The sequence below is a fragment of the Lissotriton helveticus genome, chromosome 1_1 (genome assembly GCF_964261635.1).
Source record: "Lissotriton helveticus chromosome 1_1, aLisHel1.1, whole genome shotgun sequence".
NCBI classification, from domain to species: domain Eukaryota; kingdom Metazoa; phylum Chordata; class Amphibia; order Caudata; family Salamandridae; genus Lissotriton; species Lissotriton helveticus.
In genome coordinates, this window is record NC_136057.1 from 1,785,813,928 (window position 1) to 1,785,835,279 (window position 21,352).

Consider the following 21,352-nt stretch of genomic DNA (forward strand, 5'->3'; position numbering starts at 1 on the left):
ATGGGGATCCGGAGTGGACGGTGTTCATGATCTTGATGGTGTCGTCGTCTTTGATGTTGGTCCAGGAGAGTAGGCGGGTGGTAGTCGTGGGGGTGGAGGTCTCGGTGGTTGCCGGGGCAGTCGTGGCGTTGTAGCTGTCGTGGATGTCTGCGATCTTGCGTTGGAAGAGGTGGCCAGCGAGTCGCACAGGTCTTGCGAAGGTGGGATGTTGTTGGAGAGTTCCATCACAATGTTGAAGAGCTCTTTGCTGTTGTGTGCGTTGTTGTCTAGGCTGTCTTTGAAGGAGGCCCCTTTGGGGGATCTAATGAGGTGGTGGTGTCTGCAGGTGGCGTTCTTGTGGGTTGTGTAGCTTTTTGGTGTTCGTTCACGGATACAGTTCTTCTCTAGCTTTCGGCAGGTTTATTTGGAGGCCTGGAAGTCTTTAGTGAACCAGCTGGCTTTCCTTCTGCTTTGGCTGTTGGAGGTTTTCTTGAGCGGGGCAAGGGTTTTGGCGCAGTCGTCGTTTCACTGTCTGAGGTTGCTGGCGGTGGGGGTCGGTCTGGTCTGTGGGTGGGCTCTGGGCGAGGGTGGTAGTTAGCTGGTCTTCATTGACTTTGGCCAGCAGCGGCGGGGCACCTGTTTGGTGCGGTGGTGCGTGGTGGGTTTCCGGAAGGTGAAGTGGATGCAACGGTGGTCGGTCCAGTGGAGTTCGGTGGTGTGGTTGAAGAAGACGTGGGAGCTTGCGGAGAACATTGGGTCGAGCGTGTGGCCGGCAGAGTGGGTGGGTGTTGTGATGAGTTGCCTGAGTCCGAGGTTGTCGATCAGGGTGGAAGAGTTGGTGGTGGTGGTGTTGTTCTCGAGGTGGAAGTTCTAGTCCCTGAGGAGGATGTAGTCCGTGGAGGAGAGGGCGTGTGAGCTGACGAAATCGGCGCTGGAGTCTCTGAACTGTGGTCGGGGTCCGGGTTGTTGCTGTCCTTGCGGGTGATCTTGTAGCCTTCCGGGGTGGCTATGGCGATGTCGGGTGCCGAGGAGGAGTTCAGCCAGGTCTCCGTCAGGAAGGCGACGTCTGGGGAAGTTGAGTCGAGTAGGTCCCAGAGTTGAACGGCGTGTTTGTGGGCGGAGCTGGTGTTGAGGCATAATAGGTGCTGCAGCCTTTAGGGGCCTTCTCTGGTCACAGTGCCCTGAGTCCCTAGGGTACCATTTACCAGGGGCTGACATGTGGCCAGAGATGCCAATTGGGTTTAGGCTTCAATGCAGTTTTTAGGGAAGGAACACAGGCCCTGGGTACGTAATTGGCAGAAGCCCAGGGCACACTCAGTCAAAGCGCATCAGCAATTCAGCAAAAAGTGGGGACATACCATGCAAGAAAGAGGGCACTTTCTCTCATGGAGGAGTTTCGAAAGTGTCTGTCTGAGCGGTCTAATGCCATCTCATAGTTGATGAAGTTAACACAAAGGAGGGAGTTCTATTTCTTCAGCTGCTCAATGATAATGTGCAGTGATGCAATGTGGTCTGTGCAGTGCCTTTCTTTCCGGAAGCTGGCTTGCTGGGCTCGCAACTGAGCATCAGCTTGGTCCTTCATTCTTTTCAGGATGACTCTGAATACTTTGCCTGGGGTCGATAGAGCTATCCCTCTGTAGTTTTGCACAGTTACTCAAGGCACCTTTCTTGGGGCTCTTGATAAGATATTCCTCCTTCCAGTCTGGCACCGTTGCCTCTTCCCAGATCCTTCCAAACATGGAGTAAAGCGTCTCCACTGATATTTTGATGTATGTCTTCAGTGCCTCTGCAGGAATGTTGTCCTGTTCGGCTGCCTTCCTATTCCTCAGATGTCTAATGGCGTGCCGCATTTCTTCCTTGGATGGTCAGCTGCAGTCGATTGGCAAGTCCTTGTCAGCTGGCTGTATGTCTGGTGGAGGCTGCGGCATGGGTTCATTACCCATGATTGTCTAACCAACTTAGTCTTTACCAGTTCTTTCTGGCTTGCTGTATCTGATGAAGAGCTTCCTTGTTATGTTATAGAGTTCTTTCAAGTTCCCATGGCTTCCTGGTCTTCTGTTGCAAGACCCTTGATGAATCTTTGCTTGTCTGCTCTTAAGCTTCTCTTTGCTTTTATGTTGGTTTTGGTGTGTTCGCCTTGAGCTTTCTCTTTTTCTGTTCTTGTCCGGCTAGTATTGACGGGCGCTTTCTTTTCCTTTCTCTTGGATTTTGCTGAAAGTCTCAGTGGAGATACATTGTTTATGCCGGTGTTTCTTGGGGCCAAGTACCTCGAGGCAGGTTGAGGTCATGGTTTCTTTGAACTGCTCCTACTGACTTTCTACTGGATCTCGGTCATCCTCTAGTTTTTGCAGGACTTGAAGCTTTTTGCTGAGGGTAACTGAGTATTCCCTCAGTTTCTGTGGCTCTGCTGGCGTTGGTTTGTTGGCTCCATCTATGCTTTGTTCATGCTATTTATTGATGCACCCTGATTTGATTCCGCTTACTGCGCGTCCTTGGGGTATGTGTTTGAGTGGGTTTAGGCCTTCGAGTGGTCAATGTGCTTAATGTTGGGTGCAGTGCATGATATTTGGAGGCCGGGAGAAGTGTTGTGCAGGCCTTTAACATTATTGGTCACCACAACACTAAGATGGCAATAAAGGACCATATAATAAATGTTAGCCGTTAGTATTTTATAAAAAAAAACCTTCATGTTTTATATTGGAGTAGTGTGAAAAAGCTATTTTTTTCGAAGTGCTGGAAACAGTAGCCACTGCTTGGAATTATAATATTTAAGTTTAACTTTAGTGAATACATTGGTGACAAAACAATGGACAGTGGTGTAGGGGTCTGTTGCTGAAGCCTTTACTACAAATATATGGATGTACCATATTGTCCCATGTTATTTACACATTTTAATCAGAATGTATTTTCTAGCATAAAAGGATAAAAAGACCACAATGTGCTTCATAATTTGCCTTTTGTTGCATAATTTAGATAATGTTGCCGCATATTCCCGTAGGTCCTGGCAAGTTTAAATCTGTGGAGAGTGGTTTCAGGTGTTTTTTAAGATGAAGAAATCCATATTTCACAGCGAATGGTATAATCTTCCCAATATTAAATGGTTCCCTGTGAAATACTTGGCTCCATACCACACCATTTTGTGCAATAATGGCACCCAAACGTGATAAATATATCAATATATAATCTATATATAGAGATGGGTTGTAGTTGAGTCGATGCCTTCATAATTCATGTTTAGAACACCATAATGAGGAACACATTGTGGAAAAGATTTTGAAGTCTGCCATTGACTTTTTTATTTTTGGGGGGCTGGACAAACCCATGGCACCCGAGGCATTTTGATGGATTTGACAAAGATGATACATGTTCTGGAAAATATGTTCTATTATTTTTCTGAATTATAGATGCTTGATGATGATCCTTAGTAAGGTTGTTAAGAAGTTTACAGATTTGTACTAAGATCTTCCACCTAAACGGTTTCCTTCTGGAAGGGGGGGGGGGGTATGGTTCAGTATCATTCTTGATCTAAGGTACCTCCTTTGGGTGGAGAGTTTGAAAATGAACTGGAAAAGCATCTGTCCAGTGCTATGGATTGCTATACAGAGTGTTTTTAAATGATAATTTTACCACATGCAACATTTTTTTAGGCCAAGAACTTGTTTGGAGACATTTTTCTGGATTCCTTGAAGTCTGGTGGTTCTGCACTTTTTAAGCCTAGTGTAGTCTGTTGACTTAGTCTAGGCATGAAAGCAATATGCCTGTTGAGGATTGCGGTTGCTTAGGTACGGAAAAATCCACCTTAAAGTTATTTTTAAGTGGAATGCGCTTTGGTCACACATTGATCTATCGAGAGTTTGGAGTACATGATCACAGCCCTGTTCTTTACTTCTGTTGACATTTTTGGAGGAGATCTTGTTTTTTTAGACAAGGCTGTAACTGTATCATAAGTTTCCCATATTCCACAAGTTGAGTTCTCAGTGTTGGATGGATGTAGATTTATGAGGTTATTTCATCTATCATTTTTAATGGTTGCATAGTAGAGTTTTCTGTGTCTTGGTACAGTGTATATTTTTTTCGTTCATGTGTTTAACTCCACAATTCTATTTTTTTTATTTTTTATTTTTCTGTAACTGTAGCTTTATATTGAAACTTAGCCAGTGATTTTTTTGGTGTGATTGATTGTATGTATAGGCCTGGGGGTAGGTAGCATCTTTGTTCCAAACGTCCGTCAGTCAGTGATTACATTGGCCCACAGCATCAATGGGTTGTGTAGCCAATAGGTGTGCCTGGAATGCATCTGTTAAAACTCTTCGTGGTCTGTTAAGGGTTAGGTGGTATTGTTTCGCTCTTAAAGTTGATGTAAACTAGGGGTAAACACTCCAGGTGAAAACCTGTTTATTTCACCAAGATTTGAGGTAAACATGATAAACCTTGTGTTGCCTGAATCATGTGTTGCCCCAGTTATGAACTAATGTTAATTAAATACTCCTTAAGTATTAAGTCTAGACCTGTTGTCTAGTGAGTTTGAGTTTGTCGGACGAGCTGTTGATTTCCACTCTGAAACCTGGATTAAGGTGCTCAATTGTGGTAGGTAATATGAAGTCCAGGTGGACGTCCACGAATGTTCAGTAGACTAGTCGAAATGAGATAGTGAGGGTCCAAAGTGGTGAACGGATAAGAAAAGACTTGCACTCTGGTGTTGTATTATCTTCGATCATGGTGGTTGCCAGAGAGGTTATGGAAACTACATTTAGTAATGTTGGCAATGGGGTTTGCCAATTTGGTTGTGCCTTGAGTGAGCTTTGATAGGCACGTGCCTGCTTCGGTGATGGTTCTAGTGGTTGTTTCAATAGTTTCTTTGCTTTTTAGGTGGTGAAGATTCTGTCTTCGAGCACCAGAGGGCCGTCTTTTTTTTTTTACATTTTTTGCCTTTGGGTTTTCAGAGACATTGAAGTCCTGGCTTTGTTGTCACTGTCTAGTAGTGTTTGAATCCTAATACACGAGTAGCTGTGTTTCTTTCGCATGGTGTGACATACTGTTTTGGTATGGTGTTAAGATTATAGAAAATATACCCCTTTGTAAGATTCGTGAGAAAATATAGCATTTTTATGGCAACTTGTCTACAGATGGGTGCTGGGGGAGTTTCAGGAAGACACTTATCTTTTTCCATAAAATAAAGGTTTGGATATGTTGTTCCACCTGATAACGTATTGGATTCTATTATGATACAGCGCCAGTGCTCTGGACATCTATACAGTTGTAAGCCTAACGGAAATACCATGATTAACCCCGAATGCGTACATGATCTGGGTAGTGATGTCTCTACTATTTGCTTTAAGTGAGTTAGCCTCTTTCGGTTCCTAATGTGCACTCTCTCTCCACAGGGTAATCAGGAGCAGACCTCCACCCCTGAAGCCATGGTGCAGCCGTTTGCTGCCATCCCTTTCCCTCCACCTCCACAAAATGGACTCGGCTCAGAGTATGCTGTCCAGGCCCCACAGCCCACGGACTACACCACACAGACCACCGACCACAGCTTAGTGCTGTACGGCACCGACCAGAGCACTGTGAGTACTGTATGCTGCGCACACTGGTGTACATGGGGAGATGGTGTTGGGGGGTGCTATGTTACCAGATTTGTAAAGGGCGCCAAATACCTTGAAAAGTGACCTGGCGCTAAATAAATGCAGCGAAGCTGAATATGGCATCTGGGACCGGGCTGTACCACAGCAGGTGGGCTCAAGGGGTCCGTGGTTCAATGAGGCGTCTAAGATCGGGCTGGACCACAGAAAGGGTGAGATTGAGCTTTCACATGGGCTTACAGGTCAAGATGGCGTCCTGCTAAAATGGTAATGTTTCTGGAGAGTCAAAATAAGATCTAGGATGGCTTTGTGAGTAGGTGAGGTGCTGTGGCTGCTGAATAGGCATGCAATTCCTGGAGCAGACGCTAGTGTCTGGAAAGTGTAAATTGGTTGTTTTGCGAGTAGTGGGATGGTGCCTGGAGATCGGAACTGAGTGAGTGTAGATGAAGGCTAGACCACCTTTGCCGGGGGGGGGGGGGGGGGTGAGGTGGCACAGTCTACAATGAGGGGGGCACAATTGTCCAAGGTACCCCCAAATAGAGCTCTGTGCCGAAAATGGACTCCTGGCTTCTCATTGTAGAACTGAGACCACTGAGTGCGAAGTGCTTCCCATGGCTACCGAAGGTCGCTGGAAGGAGGGAGTGGTGCAAGGTGCCTGCATGAGGTAAGTAGGGTGACTGGGTGAGGGTCAAGGGTAGGAAGCCTCTGCCAGGGAAGGTCATTTGAGGAGGACTTGTATCTGCAGGAGTGAAGGTGGTCACTAGAGGTTGCAAAGTGTCTAGAAGAGGTAAACCCCGTAATTGGAGCCCGAGGCTGTCTGAGGGGTGCAGGGCGCCTGGGAGTGGTAAATGAGGTCACTGAACGGGGTGGTGATGTTTTTAAAAGGTAAGAGGTCACTTGAGGGAGGGAGGAGCTGGGTGTCCGTTAGAGTTAAAGGCGGTTACTGGAGGCAGAGGAAGAGCTGGGAGGTGTCCACCTAAGGAAAGGAAGTCACTGGAGAAGGAAGAGAAGTGATGGAGGTTATAATATTCCAGCAGGTATCTGCTGAACGAAAAAGGGGCCAAGATGAGGCAAGGCTTCTTGGAGGTGGCTGTGTCCCGAGGCAGGGCCGCGCAGTACATAAAAACATTTATCGATGTCCACTTTTTCGGCGCGATCTGACTCCACCGTCCTCTAGAACAGTCCGCCTCAGCCAAAGTCCCCCAGAGGGTTCTCAGACTGCGTTTCACAAGCGAGCACAGCGTGACTGAGGCTGTTTTCACTGGCACAGCCCAGCAAGTCAGGCTTGTTAGGGCGGATGCGGTTACCCCTCCCCACGACTCCATGTCACAGATTACTCTACTATCCGCTTTCCCAGCGCATAAGTCTCTCGGTAAGACTTTAAGTTGCTTATAACTGACAGAGCCCGTGAAACGCAGACTGCAATCCCAATCGGCCACTTTTAACTACATCAAGAGATTAGCCACTATTAGCATTCAGGGCGCCACTCCCTGGCTGTACCAGTGAGTGGGGTATTGGTTTGCCCCACAACCCCTCAAGAGGAGAACCGCTAACGGTGAGGCAGATGGCATGCCAAGGCTCCTTTACACATAGCCCAAACTACTACCATATTACCCGTTCATGAGGAATACCCTCCATCTGTGGCATAGCTTTCCTGCCGCGTCAACCTACGCAGCGTGTTTGGTAGAGAAGTTTTTGACCCGCAGTGTCACATGCAAGTCCCAATAATCGCCGATAACCTGCAGACTACTTGTGAATTACCCAAAGGGCGCGATGACCAGTTTCTGTTTGCTGTGCTTTGCGTGTCTCTGAAGAATATTCCAGGTTTAACCACTCGCTGTCCAAATAGCTGTAAGAAAAAAGAAACGTGGACTGAATGGGATTGTCTAACCCAATTCATCCAGCAAACAATCCTCCGTCGTGCCATGTTCCATGGCACTCTCTTATTATGCTGAGCTCATGTGTTTCGAGTGCAGATTTTGTGTTTTCATTTTCTTTACTTTTTTGCTGCGAGTCACACTTGGGTTGATCACCTAGTCTGAAGAGTTTTTTCATAATACCTGCTTGTTCTTTCAGAATGTCTTATCATACGTTATCGTAGTTTTCTCTAGAGTTAACTCTCAGCGGTTTATCGCCTCGTGGTAGCAATGGGCAGTACTTGCTGCTGTTCATCCACAGAAGCAGTGTTCATGTCGATTGAGATAATCCAAGATTTGCAAACCGTATTACTTCCTATTTCAAAGTAGAATGTCTGCACACTGCTTTTCTCCCATCCATTCTACACTCCACTGATAAAGCAGGTGGAGGAAATCAAACCGGATGAGCAATGGAAGGGTTAATGTTCACTTACTAAATGAAGGCTGTGGGCAGTATCTTTGAAACTTTTGTGTGTTCATTTGTTGAACGCTGCTCGTTGCATCTTCCCCAAACCCCTCTGGGTTCCCTTTCAGCGTGGCAGAGGTCTTTAACCCTCCAACAGCGCTGCTTAGGAGTTTTTTAAATTGCAAACATTTGCTAAGATTGCAAAAATCACGTTCTCCCTTAAATTGGAGATTGATTTAGCGCCGATGTCTCCAGTGTGCATATATCCACCTGCAAATCTGGCTAATGTGAAGGAGGTATTATGGTTTTATTATGGCATGGCGCGATCTTTTGATCTTTTCAGTATGTCTTAGCTGACGTCCAGGCAGGTTAAGACGACCTGTTTGACACACCAAGGTGTCACACATTACCCCTCTCACATAGCAAGTTGCGTTGACTTGGAGTACTACTTTTTGTCCTGGGGGGTTGTGACTGTTCTCTGCTAATATTCCTCTACTTATCACTCATTGAGTACTTATTATACCCTGATGTGGGCAGAGCCTCCCACACTCCAGAGAGGATTATAGTTCTCCACAATACAACATATATAATTTTTAATCTGGAACATGCACACACCCATGTGTTCCTGTGTGCTCTGTGGTTTATGACTTGCTTTGTTCAGATGGTCAGCCATACTTTATTTAGTTGCACCATATGCCACTGCAGCCATCAACACGCTAGAACAATAAGTTGGGCTTATACTCGCTAGTTACCTCAGGAAGTTGTTAAACCTGTAGGGAACACTGCCTCAAATCAGGCTCCAATCCTTTCATATTTTTCCTGACCTCAGATAAGTCAAATATGATTGGCATTGCGGACGATCAGCAATATTTGGTCTTTTTATGTCGTATTCATGTAACTGAATGAGACCTACTGGCTCTGGAGCCATTTCTTCTGCTGGTGCTCAGCTGAGCTTTAGGTAGATAAAACTGTAGATATGTTTTACCTTTCTGCATTCACCCTGCCCTTAAACCAGTGGTCTACTAGCACATGTGGTTGTTTTCCACCCATATAGCTCGATTTCAGAAGATGCAGACAGACTTGGCAAGATGGTGGGTGCACCTCGGTTGAGGGATTGGCCCTTCTTTCTTTGCACAAGAATCCAGTGATCGAACTCTTCAACAATGGAGACGTTCTGCCTCCTGCATGGACAACAATGAGAATTCCTGGCAGATTCACTCCTGATCCTAAATCACATCAGCCTGCCTTTCAGTGCCCCTAATGTCCAAATTGGTCAGTAAGTTCCAGAGGAGCCTGGGGTCTCTGGTGATTGCTTCCAGGTGGCTCAACAGATTGTGGTTCCTGGTTATCCTAAACTTTGTGTTTAGGCCTTTACACTCTGCTGTGGTGCTGCGATTTCCTGTCTGAACTGAAGAATTAGTCCACTGGGCATCTTTCGTTAAACTTGGCTGCTTGCTCTAGTGGCACAAACCTACAGCCACCATGAACACTCTACGGATCATATAGAAATTCGCTAGTTCAGCTGTCTAAGCACTTAATGTTGTCACCAGACTTATTTGGAGAAAAGAAACTGCATATTTGCTTGCTGGCCTATATCTGGCATGGCTGAAAGCCATCCATTTTGTTTGAAAGCCATAGCAGCTTTAAAGTAATGTAGACCGGTTTTGGATAATGGTGTATCTGATAGAGGCATCTAGCCACAGATTCCTCACCTTTGAATTTCCCTGGCATCCGACTGGATCCGGATGATTTTTCGTTGAGCAATAACCTTGCATGTCGGTAGGTTGCTTCAGTCAGCTTCACGTGACTTCTTCATAGTTTCAGCCGTTGTGACGTCCACATCATCAATATAGGTGCCACTTTAGCACACTGACATCAGTTCAAGTCTTTCCGTGCCAGCCAGCGGAAATCTGTGAAGGGAGCTACCCTCTGCTCTTTTTGATATGCTTTTTTCAATGTTTTGTTACGCGTTTTTTTCAATATGTCAAAGAAGACTTCTGAGTACAAACCTGCCATCACATTATATCCATAATGGATCCACACTTTTTTTGGTGCCTGGAGCGCGATCACAATTCAAAGTCGTGCTCTGACTTCCAAGACATGGCTCCGAAAGCTTTGAAGGAGTCGTCTGTCCCTAAAGCTCCTTGTGGCCCAGTGCTTGGCACTCCATCGTTCGCCCTGGGGATCGCGTCCACCCACCCAAATTCGTTGGGTAAGAGGCATAAGAAACACAAGAAGTCGAACCATGTTTGTTTCTACTTCTCCCCGTCCGTCAGCCAACATGACTGGGTCTCAGTGCTCTAGACCTTGTTCTGCTGAACCGGCACCTGGGTCGGCTCTGCGCTTCCTGTCCTTCCTGGGAGCCTGAGCGACCACCTGCCCAGCTCAAGGAATTTTATGACGCCATGTGCAGCATATTTGGCCAGCCTGACTCTTCTGGCACACCTTCGGGGCACCGGAGGCTCAGGGGGGGTTTATAGTGTTCCGCAGGTGGCTCTGGCCCCGGTGCCAATACCCCCTAACTCGGTGGTAGATCCAGACTGACGCTGGTCACCCCACTGCAACCTTCCACCTGCCCTGTCGCTGTGACTCCAGGCGCCCACCAGTGCAACCTGCCCCATTCTTATCCCTGAAGACCTAGGGCCAGATCGGAGCCTACTGACGCTGATCCCGGCACCAATAACATGCTTGGGTCTTAGGTCTGTCCATCAGCCTTATTTTGAAGGGCTAGGATTGGAGGAAGATTGGGAGGGGTCGCTGGACCCTTCACAGGACCGGCCTAAGCAAAAAATGGACTGGTTTGAGGAATTGGGTGAGGCCAATGGCCTGGATAACTCCATATTCTGGCCCAGTTTCACCCCCTACCATGGCTGCAGAGGAAGGAACTGCATATGTGATGGTGTTGAGAAGGACAGCTGAGGTCCTGGACCTTCAGCTCTCTTCGGTGTAAGTCAAGGTGAACATTTGACAGAGGTCCTGCAGCCGAATGTCTCCTCCTACCCTTTAATGAGTCCTTGACTAATGTACTTCTGGGAACCCGTTCCAAGCCCAGCACGGGCTCCTGTGAATAGGACAACAGCCACCCCCATTGCCCTGCACCAGGCAGGCCAAATTTCTCCACTAGCCATCCTACCCTGAGAGCTTGGGTGCATTATCTTCCGCACCACCGGACAGGGAATGCAAGAGGCTGGATAGTTGGGGTAAGGCCTTTTTTTCTTCCGCCATCCTTGCATTGCAGTTGTTGAACACCAAATACCTATTGGGCCATTACTTCCCCTACCCGTGGGAAACTGTTGTTCAAGTGCAGCCACAGGTCCCGGTAGAGGCCCAGGCCATCCTCTCCTAGGCAGTATCAGACTGGAGAGATGCAGCAACATTTGCCATTTGATGTGGGCTTGACACAACCAAATTGCTGGGCAGAGCGATGTCATAGATGGTGGCTGTTTGCCCTGCCTGGCTGGAACTATTGGCTTTTCTGAGAATGTCCAGGCATCTCTCATAGACCTGCCATTTGACGCAACCCGTCTCTTTTGCGACAAAGCAGACCTGGCCCTAGAATGCTTTATGGACTTGCGGGCTACAGCCAAGTCCTCTGGCCTCTGTGGCCACACATCCCCCGTCTGCTTTTTTCTCTCTTGTGGCTACGGAAGGGGCTTTCAGTCATGCCAGCCATACCCCAGCCACGAGGCTTGCAAGTTCCACAACCACTACGCGGCCGTGGCTCATACCGACCCCATGGGTCAGACTGCCAGAGGTCTGTTCAGTCTACCCACCCCTCTCCCCAAAAGCCCTTGGCCTCCAAACCTTCCTAGTCTGTCCCTTCAAGATCATGGGCAGCCAGTTGGTGGTAGCCTCAGCCATCACTTTCACCACCGGCAAAACATTTTATCGGACAGGTGGGTTCTTGAGATAGTACGAAGGGGCTACTTCCTTCCCCATTGCGACTACCCCTCCCTCCATGCCTCTAAGTTACAACTGGCTGACATAGGCTAACCCGACTTTGGCTCAGTAGGAAGTCTTGACTCTCTTGGCCAAGGGAGCCACAGAGAGGGTTCCGGTGCCAGAAGTAGGCTGGGGTTATTCTCGCTACTTTCTGGTACTGAAGAAGGGAAAGGGCCTGTGCCCTATCCTAGATCTGCGAGCCCTCGACTCCTTCCTTTAAAAGTAAAGATGTTCACTCTGGCTCAAGTCTTGTCTGCCCTAGACCCTGCAGACTGGATGGTAGGATTTGACTTGCAGGACACCTATTTTAATGTTCCCTCCCTGCTTGCTCATCGGCGCTATCAGCTGTTTACAGTAGGCCATGGGCACTTTCAGTCAGGGTGCTCCCTTTTGGCCATACCAGCGCTCCTTAGGAGTTCACCAAGGTGCAGGCTGTGGATGCAGATCAGCGGTGCTAGTGTTCCCCCTATCTCGACTGGCTGTTAAAGGTGAGCTTCCCCCAGGCTTTTGCCTCCCACCTCCAGACTACGACGAACCTCTTGCATTCACTGGGATTCTGTATCAACATGCCAAACCCGGACTCGAATCCCTCTGAGATGCTCCTTTTCATCGGAGCTATTCTGTATACATTGCTGTTTCAGTCCTATCCTCTTGAACGGCAAGTCTGAGATATTCTGGCTATGATACCCATGTTTCAGCCTATCCTGGATTTCAATGAGACTGACTCTTGAGGGTGGTGGGCTTCATGGCATCCTGCTTGTGGCTCATGCCAGGTGGCCTTTGCAGACTCAGAAGTCGGATCTGAAGTTCCAGTGGGCGCAGTGTCAGGAGTAATCTCTCCTACATGATACAGATCTCGGAGTGCGAGGCACAAGACCTGCTGTGGTGGCCGACAAACCGCGATTGGGTCAAAGGCAGACGCCTCTTCCTTCCCTCACCAGACCACATGGTATTGACAGATGTCACTCCTGGAATGGGGTGGCCATCTGGGAGAGGTGTACATCAGAGCATTCTGGTCCCTGGCAGAATGTGGACCCAACATTCACTTGCTGGATCTCTGAGCAATTCGCTTGGCATTGAAAGCCTTTCTTCCTTCAATCAAGGGAAAGCTGGTTCAAGTGCTCAGACAACACCACTGCCATGTGGTACTTTAACAGACTGGGCAGGGTGGGGACATGGACCTTTTGTCAGGAGGCCCTGCGTCTCTGGACTTGGCTGGAACAGCAGGTCATATCCTTGGTGGTTCAACCCCTGGCAGGTTCCCTGAACGCAAGGGCGAACAAACTCCGCTGTCGACACCTAGCGGATCCCGAATGGCGTTTCCATCTGGAGGTGGCGCATGGTCTCATCATTGGGGAGAACCTTGATTAGATCTGTTCGTCTCCGCAGAGAACGCACAATATCAGCAGTTTTGCACATTGGAGTTTCAAAGGCGGCTCTCGCTCAGAGGTGCTTTTAGTCTCGAGTGGAGCTCAGGCCTCCTATATGCCTTTCTGCCTCTACCATTCCTGCCCTGAGTGCTCAAGAAGATCAGGCTGGACCGAGCCCATGCCATTCTTTTTTTTTTTATTTGCATTTTATTGTACATAAACACAACTAGCATGTCAGCATTAATCATCACACCCCATCCTTCCGCCCCCCCTCCCTACTTGATTCATCGGTAAAAACAATCCACTCTCCGCCGCCCCATCTAGCCCCCGTCGATTGTATCCCCGATCCGCCCCCATGATATCACAAAGGCTCTTGGCACGCCCTTTCCTGTCCCCTGCAGAATACCGTGTCTCTGCCAACTCAAAGCCTTCCATCCAAGCCATGATATTTACGCCATGTGCCCTACACTCTTACAAACTTTTTAGGGCATCCCTGTGTCTTGTACGTGACCCTTTGAGCTGCCATGTGGAGATCCATGCCTCGTCTCCATTCCTCCAGCTGCGGCAACGTGGCCACCCCCCACCTCCTTGCCACATCCCTCTTGGCAACCACTAGAGCCAGGACTAGAAAGATCAACGGTGGGCAAGGTCCACCTCGTTAGTCATACCCAATAAAATCAAAATCAGTTTTGGATCTAGCGGCAATGTGGTCTCCAGTATCTCCCCCAGTTCTCTCAGGAGCTCAACCCAATAGCTTTGAATTTCCGAACACGACCAGAGGGTATGAAAAAAATCTTCACCATCCCTACCACATCGCAGGCAATTCGGGTCACTGGCCCTCCCCATTTTATGTAGGCGTACTCAGTCAAAGTAGGTCCTTTGGAGGATATTGTATTGGATAAGCCTTAGACGGGATTTAATGGCCACCTCCCTCGGATGCATCCGGACGGTGTCCCAATCCACCTCATCCATGTCCCCAACATCTGCTTCCCATTTCCTTTTAAGGTTCCCTAGCCCATCCAGGAGGTTATTCATCACAGTTCTGTAGGTCAGGGAGACTGCCCTACCAGGGATCTGTTCATGCAAGAGGCGGCCCTCCAGTGGTGCGTACTCGGGGAGCGTGCCTGTTAATGATTCCTCTGCCCGCCAGGCGTGTCTAAACAGTGCATACTTAAAATATTGAGTGCGACCTAATCCGTACTCTGCCCTGAGGACCTGGAAGGACTTCAGCACCCCCCTCTTCATCACGTCACCTACTGTCGAAATTCCTATATCGTCCCATCTCTGGAACCCCTTTAGTTTACTCAATTTCCGCAGCCATGCGCATTTCCACAGCGGCGTCTGCTTCGTCTGCTTCCGTTTCCAGTCTGTACATCTCGTCGCCCGTTCCCAAAGATCAAGGGTAACTCTTGTGGCTGGAAGCAACCTGGCTTTCCCCGTGCCCCCATAGAGATAATGAAGGAATGTGCATTTCGCCATACCATGCCTCTTGTGCATAGGTGGGATGTGCAGCCGGGGCATGTATCCAGTCATTAATGGGCGCTAGATGTTCCGCCCAATAATAGGCCTCCATATTAGGCAATGAAATTCCACCACTGTATTGGTGCCTTTGAAAGGTCGTCAGTGCCACCCGGGGGTGCTTGCCCAACCACAGGAAGGTCCTTAGTTCCGCATTAATGTCTCGTAATACCTGTCTCGATATAGGGAAATATTAGTTTTGGAAGGCGTATAAATATCTGGGAAGCGTAATTATTTTGAACAGGGCGCAGTGCGCCCAGAAGCGTGAGAGGGAGCATCCTCCACCTAGCCGCGTCCTCTACAAAGTTATTCGAGATTCTTTTAATGTTCCTATCCTAGGAAAGAGTCGTATCCAGTGTCACATATATCCCCAGATATACAAACCCTACACCGGTCGTCTGCAGTCTTCGCGGTAGTGCTGTCATCTCGGCCCCTGGGATCATAGAAGATCGACTTATGCCAATTTATGCAGTAACCAGCACTCCCCCGTAGCGATCCAGTTCAGAGAAAATGGCCCCTATCGTCGTAGCAGGGTGCGTTACATACAGGAGGATATTGTCTGCGTACAGCGATATCTTCTCTTCTACCGTATCTGTCTGTCCTATCTGGAACCCCCGAATGTCCTCATTCTGTCTAACCGCACACGCCAAAACCTCAATCACAAGGGCAAAGAGCACCAGAGGGCATCCCTGCCTAGTTCCTCGTCTCACCGGAAAATCGCTAGACAGTGTCCCATTAACCCGAACGCGTGCCCTGGGGTCAGTGTAGAGCAACTGCACCCAAGCCCGGAACTTGGGGCCGGAGAGCCCATGCCAATCTTGTGGCTCCGAACTGAGCATGGAGAGTCTAGTATTCCAAGCTTCTCCAATTGAAGATTGATCCTCCAATCAGGTTGCCCCTTTGGGAGGATGTTCTGTCGCAGCAGTAAAGGAGTTTCCACCACCAAACCTATCGACTCCACGCCGCTTTGCGTGGAGATTGAGCGGGGACAGTTGATAGTATTCATCCTTCCTCCTGAAGTCTATAATGTTATTTTGGAAGCCAGGCGCCCCTCTACTAAGACTGTGTACGCCTTTCAGTAGCACAAAATTGTTCAGAAAGATTTAATGAACCTTTCGGCTTCCCTCTCTCAGGTCTTACTATTTGTTAACCCTTACCCAGCAGGGCTGTGCTGTGGGCACTCTCAAGGGTTACCTTGACTGCACAAATGAGTCCTTGGGACGATCTACTCTTCGTGGGGTACATGGGAGCGAAGAAGGGTAGTGCCATGCTGAAAAGGTGTCTCTTGTTGGGTCATCTTTTGCATCTACTACGCTCTGGCCAAAAAGAAGCCTCCTGAAGGCTTAAGGGCTCATTCTACCAGAGCAAAGGCTGCTATCATGGCTTTGCAACGTGGAGTCTCAGTGCTTGACATTTGTCAGGCAGTAACTTGTGGGTCTCTGCACACGTTCACCAAGCACTACTGCCTGGACAGTTAAGTCCGCAGGGATGACCTTTTTAGCCGCACTGTCCTGCAGGACTTCCTAGTCTAAAGTTGTCCGCAGTCCCTCCGGGGATGATATTGCTTGGATATATATTTAAACGTAAGGAATCTGCGACTAGATGTATCGGATGGACAAGTTACTTCTGTAACGTCTTATCTGGCAGAGACCTGATCTAGCTGCAGATTCCTTACCGACCCATCCTCTCTGCACTGCGGACAGGTTCTTATGATCAGGGCTGTTGTCTTTAAGGACCCTAGTTGTTCAAAAACACACCACTGGTTGTGCGCTTCATTTCTCAGTGCTCCTGGTGTGGCAAGTTGGGGAAACGTAACTAACAGCACACCGAGGTGGTACCTATATAGGTTACACTGACGTCACACTGGCACAGACGATGCAGATGTCCTCACACAGAGCCAACAGACGCCACCTACCGGCATGCAAGGGTATTGCTTGAAGAAAAATCTTCCGGATCCAGTGACGCCTGGGAAATTGCAAAGGAACCTGCGACTAGATCATGACTCTACCAGATACGGTGTTGCCGAAGGTAAGTAACTTGTCTATAGGCAAATCCACCTTGTCCTATTTAGGAATGAAACATCGATTTACCTATTCTAACTCCCAAGCCATTTGAAACCATCTCTTCCAGCGTCAATAAATTGGTGACCAGCCTGTTATGTTGGCAATGAGGTCTAGTTTTACACAAGCTGTCCTCAAACAAGCCCGATCTACTTTTTCATAACGGTTAATGACTTCTTGTTTTGTAACTTGTAGTTCCTTCAGATTTTCACATTAACCGGAAAGTCTGCTTTGAAGGTCCTATGCGCGAGCAAAAATTCAGTTGAAGCTCCAATCAATTTCTTAATTGTGTTGCTAACTCGGCTGGCCTGCAAGGCTTGCGTTACTTTGGTAGATGTCACCCTTGCTCTGAAATGTGACCACCTGGTGCTTTCGGGGCAATGGCAAGATATGTACAGCACAAATCTTGCCATAACCGTCTTAAGATGCCTCCAGATCACCCTACTGCTCAATCGTGAGCTCATTTTTGGCAGGGCATGCGTTGCTTGCTGTAACCTAGACTGTGGCTTGAAGCACCTCATCTTTTCCATTAATTCCTGTTTGTGCCCGTCATAAATGCTTTCCTTTGGTTGGTCAGCATGCTTAATTAGTCCCGCCTTTTTGTGTTTCAAACCCTTTCTGGAGACTGTCCCTGTTACATATGGTCTTACGCATTTTTTGATATAGGGTTAGTTTTGCGCACGTTTTTCTTTTTGTGTGCCTCACTGCTTCACGGACACTGCATTCATTTTTAGGTCGCCATTTGCGCCGCTGGTTTAATTGTTTTACTTTGGAAGCAGTGCGCTCTTTAACGACTTGCCCACTTTCATTTTCACCATCGCGTCTGAGTCCTTTATAAGCTCAAATGCTGTTCAGGTCACATTGCGTGCTGTCTCCCCACCCGATCACCTCTTTTATTTTCATCACTGCATCTTGTTTGCTGCTCGCTCTGTGCCGTATCTCACTACCCTTTCACCCCGCCCCCATCACCCTTCTGAGATTGCTGCTTACCCATTTACAAAAGCCCCCACCACCCCTCCGAGATGGAGACACCGCTTGCTTTACACACACTACGACTTGGCACCATGAACGCTCTGGGGCTGCACAAAATGCTGCATTGCTTAATACTTATAAGGTCCCAAAGGCGAGAGCTACTGCTTTGCAAATGTTTGTTCTAATGTGCTCCTTGTGTGCATGGAAGGTGGTCACTTGAAAACCTACATTTGTTGACCACAGCACATTCGGGCAGTTGTTCCTGATCACCTGCTGGGTAAGAGGTGAGCTCTCCCTACAAGATTCATGTGTCAGACAGCAGAGTTAACAAGCATAGCCTCCCAGAAGGCAGTCTCTTTTACATAATCTAACATGGGTTGTGTGCCTGATGCATCTTGTCAGTGTTTCAGGGGTAGGCGACATTTGTGAATCTCTGAAGCAGGAGATGTTGTGACAACTGGACCAGCGTGTGAAAATCTCTAGGGCATGATTAGTGAAATGCCTCATTCTGGGATGGGATGTGACTGTATCTGGGTAAGGCAGATGTTATCTGGAGTCATGGCTGTGGGCGTCGGACCGTCTTGAGGCAGGTACTGCACAATCCACTGCTTCCTTACTACTCTCCCCCATTTACTGTATAATGGGGCGAGGCTGAAAGGGGAATTTGATTTCCACTCAACCTATGGCTCTGACAAGAAAAACTGTGCCTTTGTGTCTGCTGCCTGGGGGAGGAGTTGAGAAGTGGGGGCATGCCTCCCTGCTCCTGTCTGATTCAGTCAAAGTTGTTCTGTTTGAGAGTCTTGCTCTGACATGCTCCTTTATTGTCCCTCCATGTAGGTAATGAGCAAACTCTCAGCTCTAATTAATGACTCTCAATTAACCCTGTTTGTGCTCCCAATCCCCTAGCATGCAGGTGGATATCTACAGCATCTTTTGGTACTTTCCTTTCTGTGATTGTCTTTAACCTCCTTCATTAGGGTCCTGTTGAGTTCCTGTTTGCACCATATAGATCTCAACCTTGTTTCTCCCATTACAGCATACAGATGGAGGCGCACAGACAGATGGCCAGCCCCCACAGACCCAGAGCAATGAGAGCAGTGACAGCAAGTCCACTCCCAAGCGACTGCACGTGTCCAATATCCCTTTCCGCTTCAGAGATCCTGACCTGCGGCAAATGTTTGGGGTATGTAGAGGCACTTTGCCATCTCAACTTTAATCTGTGTTGGTCTTATTGTATAGTGACTTCAAAAACTTGCTTCAGATAAAAAAAAAGAAAAGTGCGTACCGTTACATATCCTGCCTTCCTGTGGCTATTTTCCACTTATAAGCAAACCAAGACTATTGTTTCCCCATGATGGGATAGACGGGCAAATGATATATGCCCCTTTGCTCAATTGCCATAAACTGACTTTAGAGGTGTCTATTTTGTTATATTTTTTTAGGGAATCTAAGTTATCCCAGTATTGGAACTTTCATAGATTCCCATGCTTTGTATCATTCCCCGTCGTCGGAATGGGAGCCTCGGTAAATAAAAACATATCATAACCATAGGTCCAAAGAGAAAATCAAGCCTAGGCCTCATCTCATTTTGTAGCATATCACCCTCTTTGTGTAAAAGAGCCCAAACTTTCTGCAACAACCAATCAGAATAGCCTCCCCCATAGAACCTTCCTGAGAGAGCCTCAGATTTTTCTACCGCACGTTGTGCTAGGGAGTCTCCACTGAGCTCTGCTCAGTTTCTTTCTATTCAACTTGATTCTTCTACAATTTCACTTCAAACTACAATGTCTGACAAGGAGAAGAAGGCTTTGTTCAGGGCCTGTGCTACCTGTGCGAAAGACTTTTTGTGGAGGACAAGCATGATGACTGTATCTATTGCCTGTATCCTGACCACAAGGCCACTGATTGCAAGATCTGTAGAAAATTTTCTACGAAAACAGACAGGGAGGGCCGATTATTGACTTGACTACAGAAAATGAAGTCACGAAAGGAGGTGCTGTCTTCGGATGAGGAGGACTCTTCATCGGCTACATCCTCCAGAAAATCCAGAAAGAGGGGTAGGTCTCCTCCCTCTACTTCTTCTGGGGCCCCTGTCACAGCCCATCATAAGATCTCTGATGGGTCTGAGAGGGCAAGTCCCATTAAATCTCCTCACCGAGGTGAAAAGGAGAGGCTGGGACAGACTGTTGAGGTGGACACAGTCAAGAAGGTGAAAAAGGATGCTTCTGTTCCTTCACAACCATCCCAAAAAGCGAAGGAAAGCAAGACACTGGCTGCTGTCTCTCAGGAGGGAGAGCCTGACAAAAAGCAGCGTCCGTCGACGACAAAATCAGGTACGTCGACTTCTTCTCAGAAAAGCCTGACTTCTCATGTAGCTCCGCCGACAGGACCGTCGACGGTGGCTGCGTTGACGATGATGACTTCTCTGACGTTTAAGGTGCCTTCCTGCACGTTGACGATGGCTGTATTCTTGACGCCGATGATGATGACGAGAGTAGTGTCGACGGCTGCATCGACGACTACGACGACGGCGTCTGCTGTAATGTCGATGAAGACAAGTTCGTCGACGAGGCCGTCGACTATCAATCCACCGTCGACGATGAAAGCTCCGACGAGATCCATCTCTCCGTCGACGGTTCCACCGACGATTCCGTCGTCGACGAGGTCGTCTACGATTAAAAAAATCCACATTTCCATGCGAAAGCAGCAAATAACGCCGGACATGACTTTTCCTAGACGAGTAGCACCTTTGCCTCCTACTATGCTGTTGGATGAGGAGTCTAAGGTCAAGGAGGATGATAATCCTTATGGGGATTCCTACAGTCCCTCGGACTTAAATGTGAAGTGTCAGGATACGGACACTGAAGAATATTACGAACACCAGTATGTCCAACAAAGCAAACCTCCTCAAACCTTCGGACAGGACATGGTGGCCATGCCATCCTCTCTAGTATCAGATTTGCAATTGATGTGGCAAGATTATAGAAATAGGTTTCCGTCTCAACCTATAATACAACAGGAGCGCCCTCCTTCTCCTGTTAGACCTCTTGCTCCTGCAATCATTGTGACAACGGTAACCCCACGGATGGTGGAACCGGAACCCAGAAAGGAAACACAAGAGGTGGTGGATGATGTTTCTTCTGATGAAAATGTTCAGGAAGATCCTACGCATGATCCTGATCTGGATTATGATGATAGTGGTCCTCAAGATCTGGATGTGGCAGGGCAGGATTCGGCTACCTCTCCACCAGCTGACATTGGAGGTTTCCATAACCTCATGGAGAGGGCATCTAAAAGATTTGGTCTGCCGATCACGACTGTGCAGACAGACTGCTTCCTGTATGACTTTAAAGAAACATACAAGAGGTCAGTCCGATCTATACCTATAATAGAACATGTTTGGTCCGAGGGAGTTAGTTATGCAAAATCCGGCGACAGTCATTCCTGTTCTTCCCCCGACTGGAGAAGAAATATAAGGCGCCGGAAGGCATTCCAGCATGTCTACTGGGACAACCTAAACCGGATTCTGTTATATCTCAAGCGGCACAAAGCAAATCGAAAAATCCTTCCACGCCCCTTACTACGCCTCCAGACAAGGAAGGGAGGC

The 21,352-nt window shown here is 48.0% G+C and overlaps 1 protein-coding gene across 12 annotated transcripts in view; it reads left to right on the forward strand.

Annotated features, from left to right (window-relative positions):
* The window catches only part of RBFOX2 (RNA binding fox-1 homolog 2), a 686,272-nt gene that overhangs the window by 388,612 nt on the left and 276,308 nt on the right, over positions 1-21,352 (forward strand). For all 12 annotated transcript variants that reach the window (XM_078640431.1, XM_078640440.1, XM_078640444.1 and 9 more), the window contains 2 exons: positions 5,364-5,546; positions 18,782-18,928. In XM_078640431.1, coding sequence (XP_078496557.1) covers positions 5,364-5,546; positions 18,782-18,928 — 330 coding nt within the window. The remainder of the gene's footprint in view (positions 1-5,363; positions 5,547-18,781; positions 18,929-21,352) is intronic.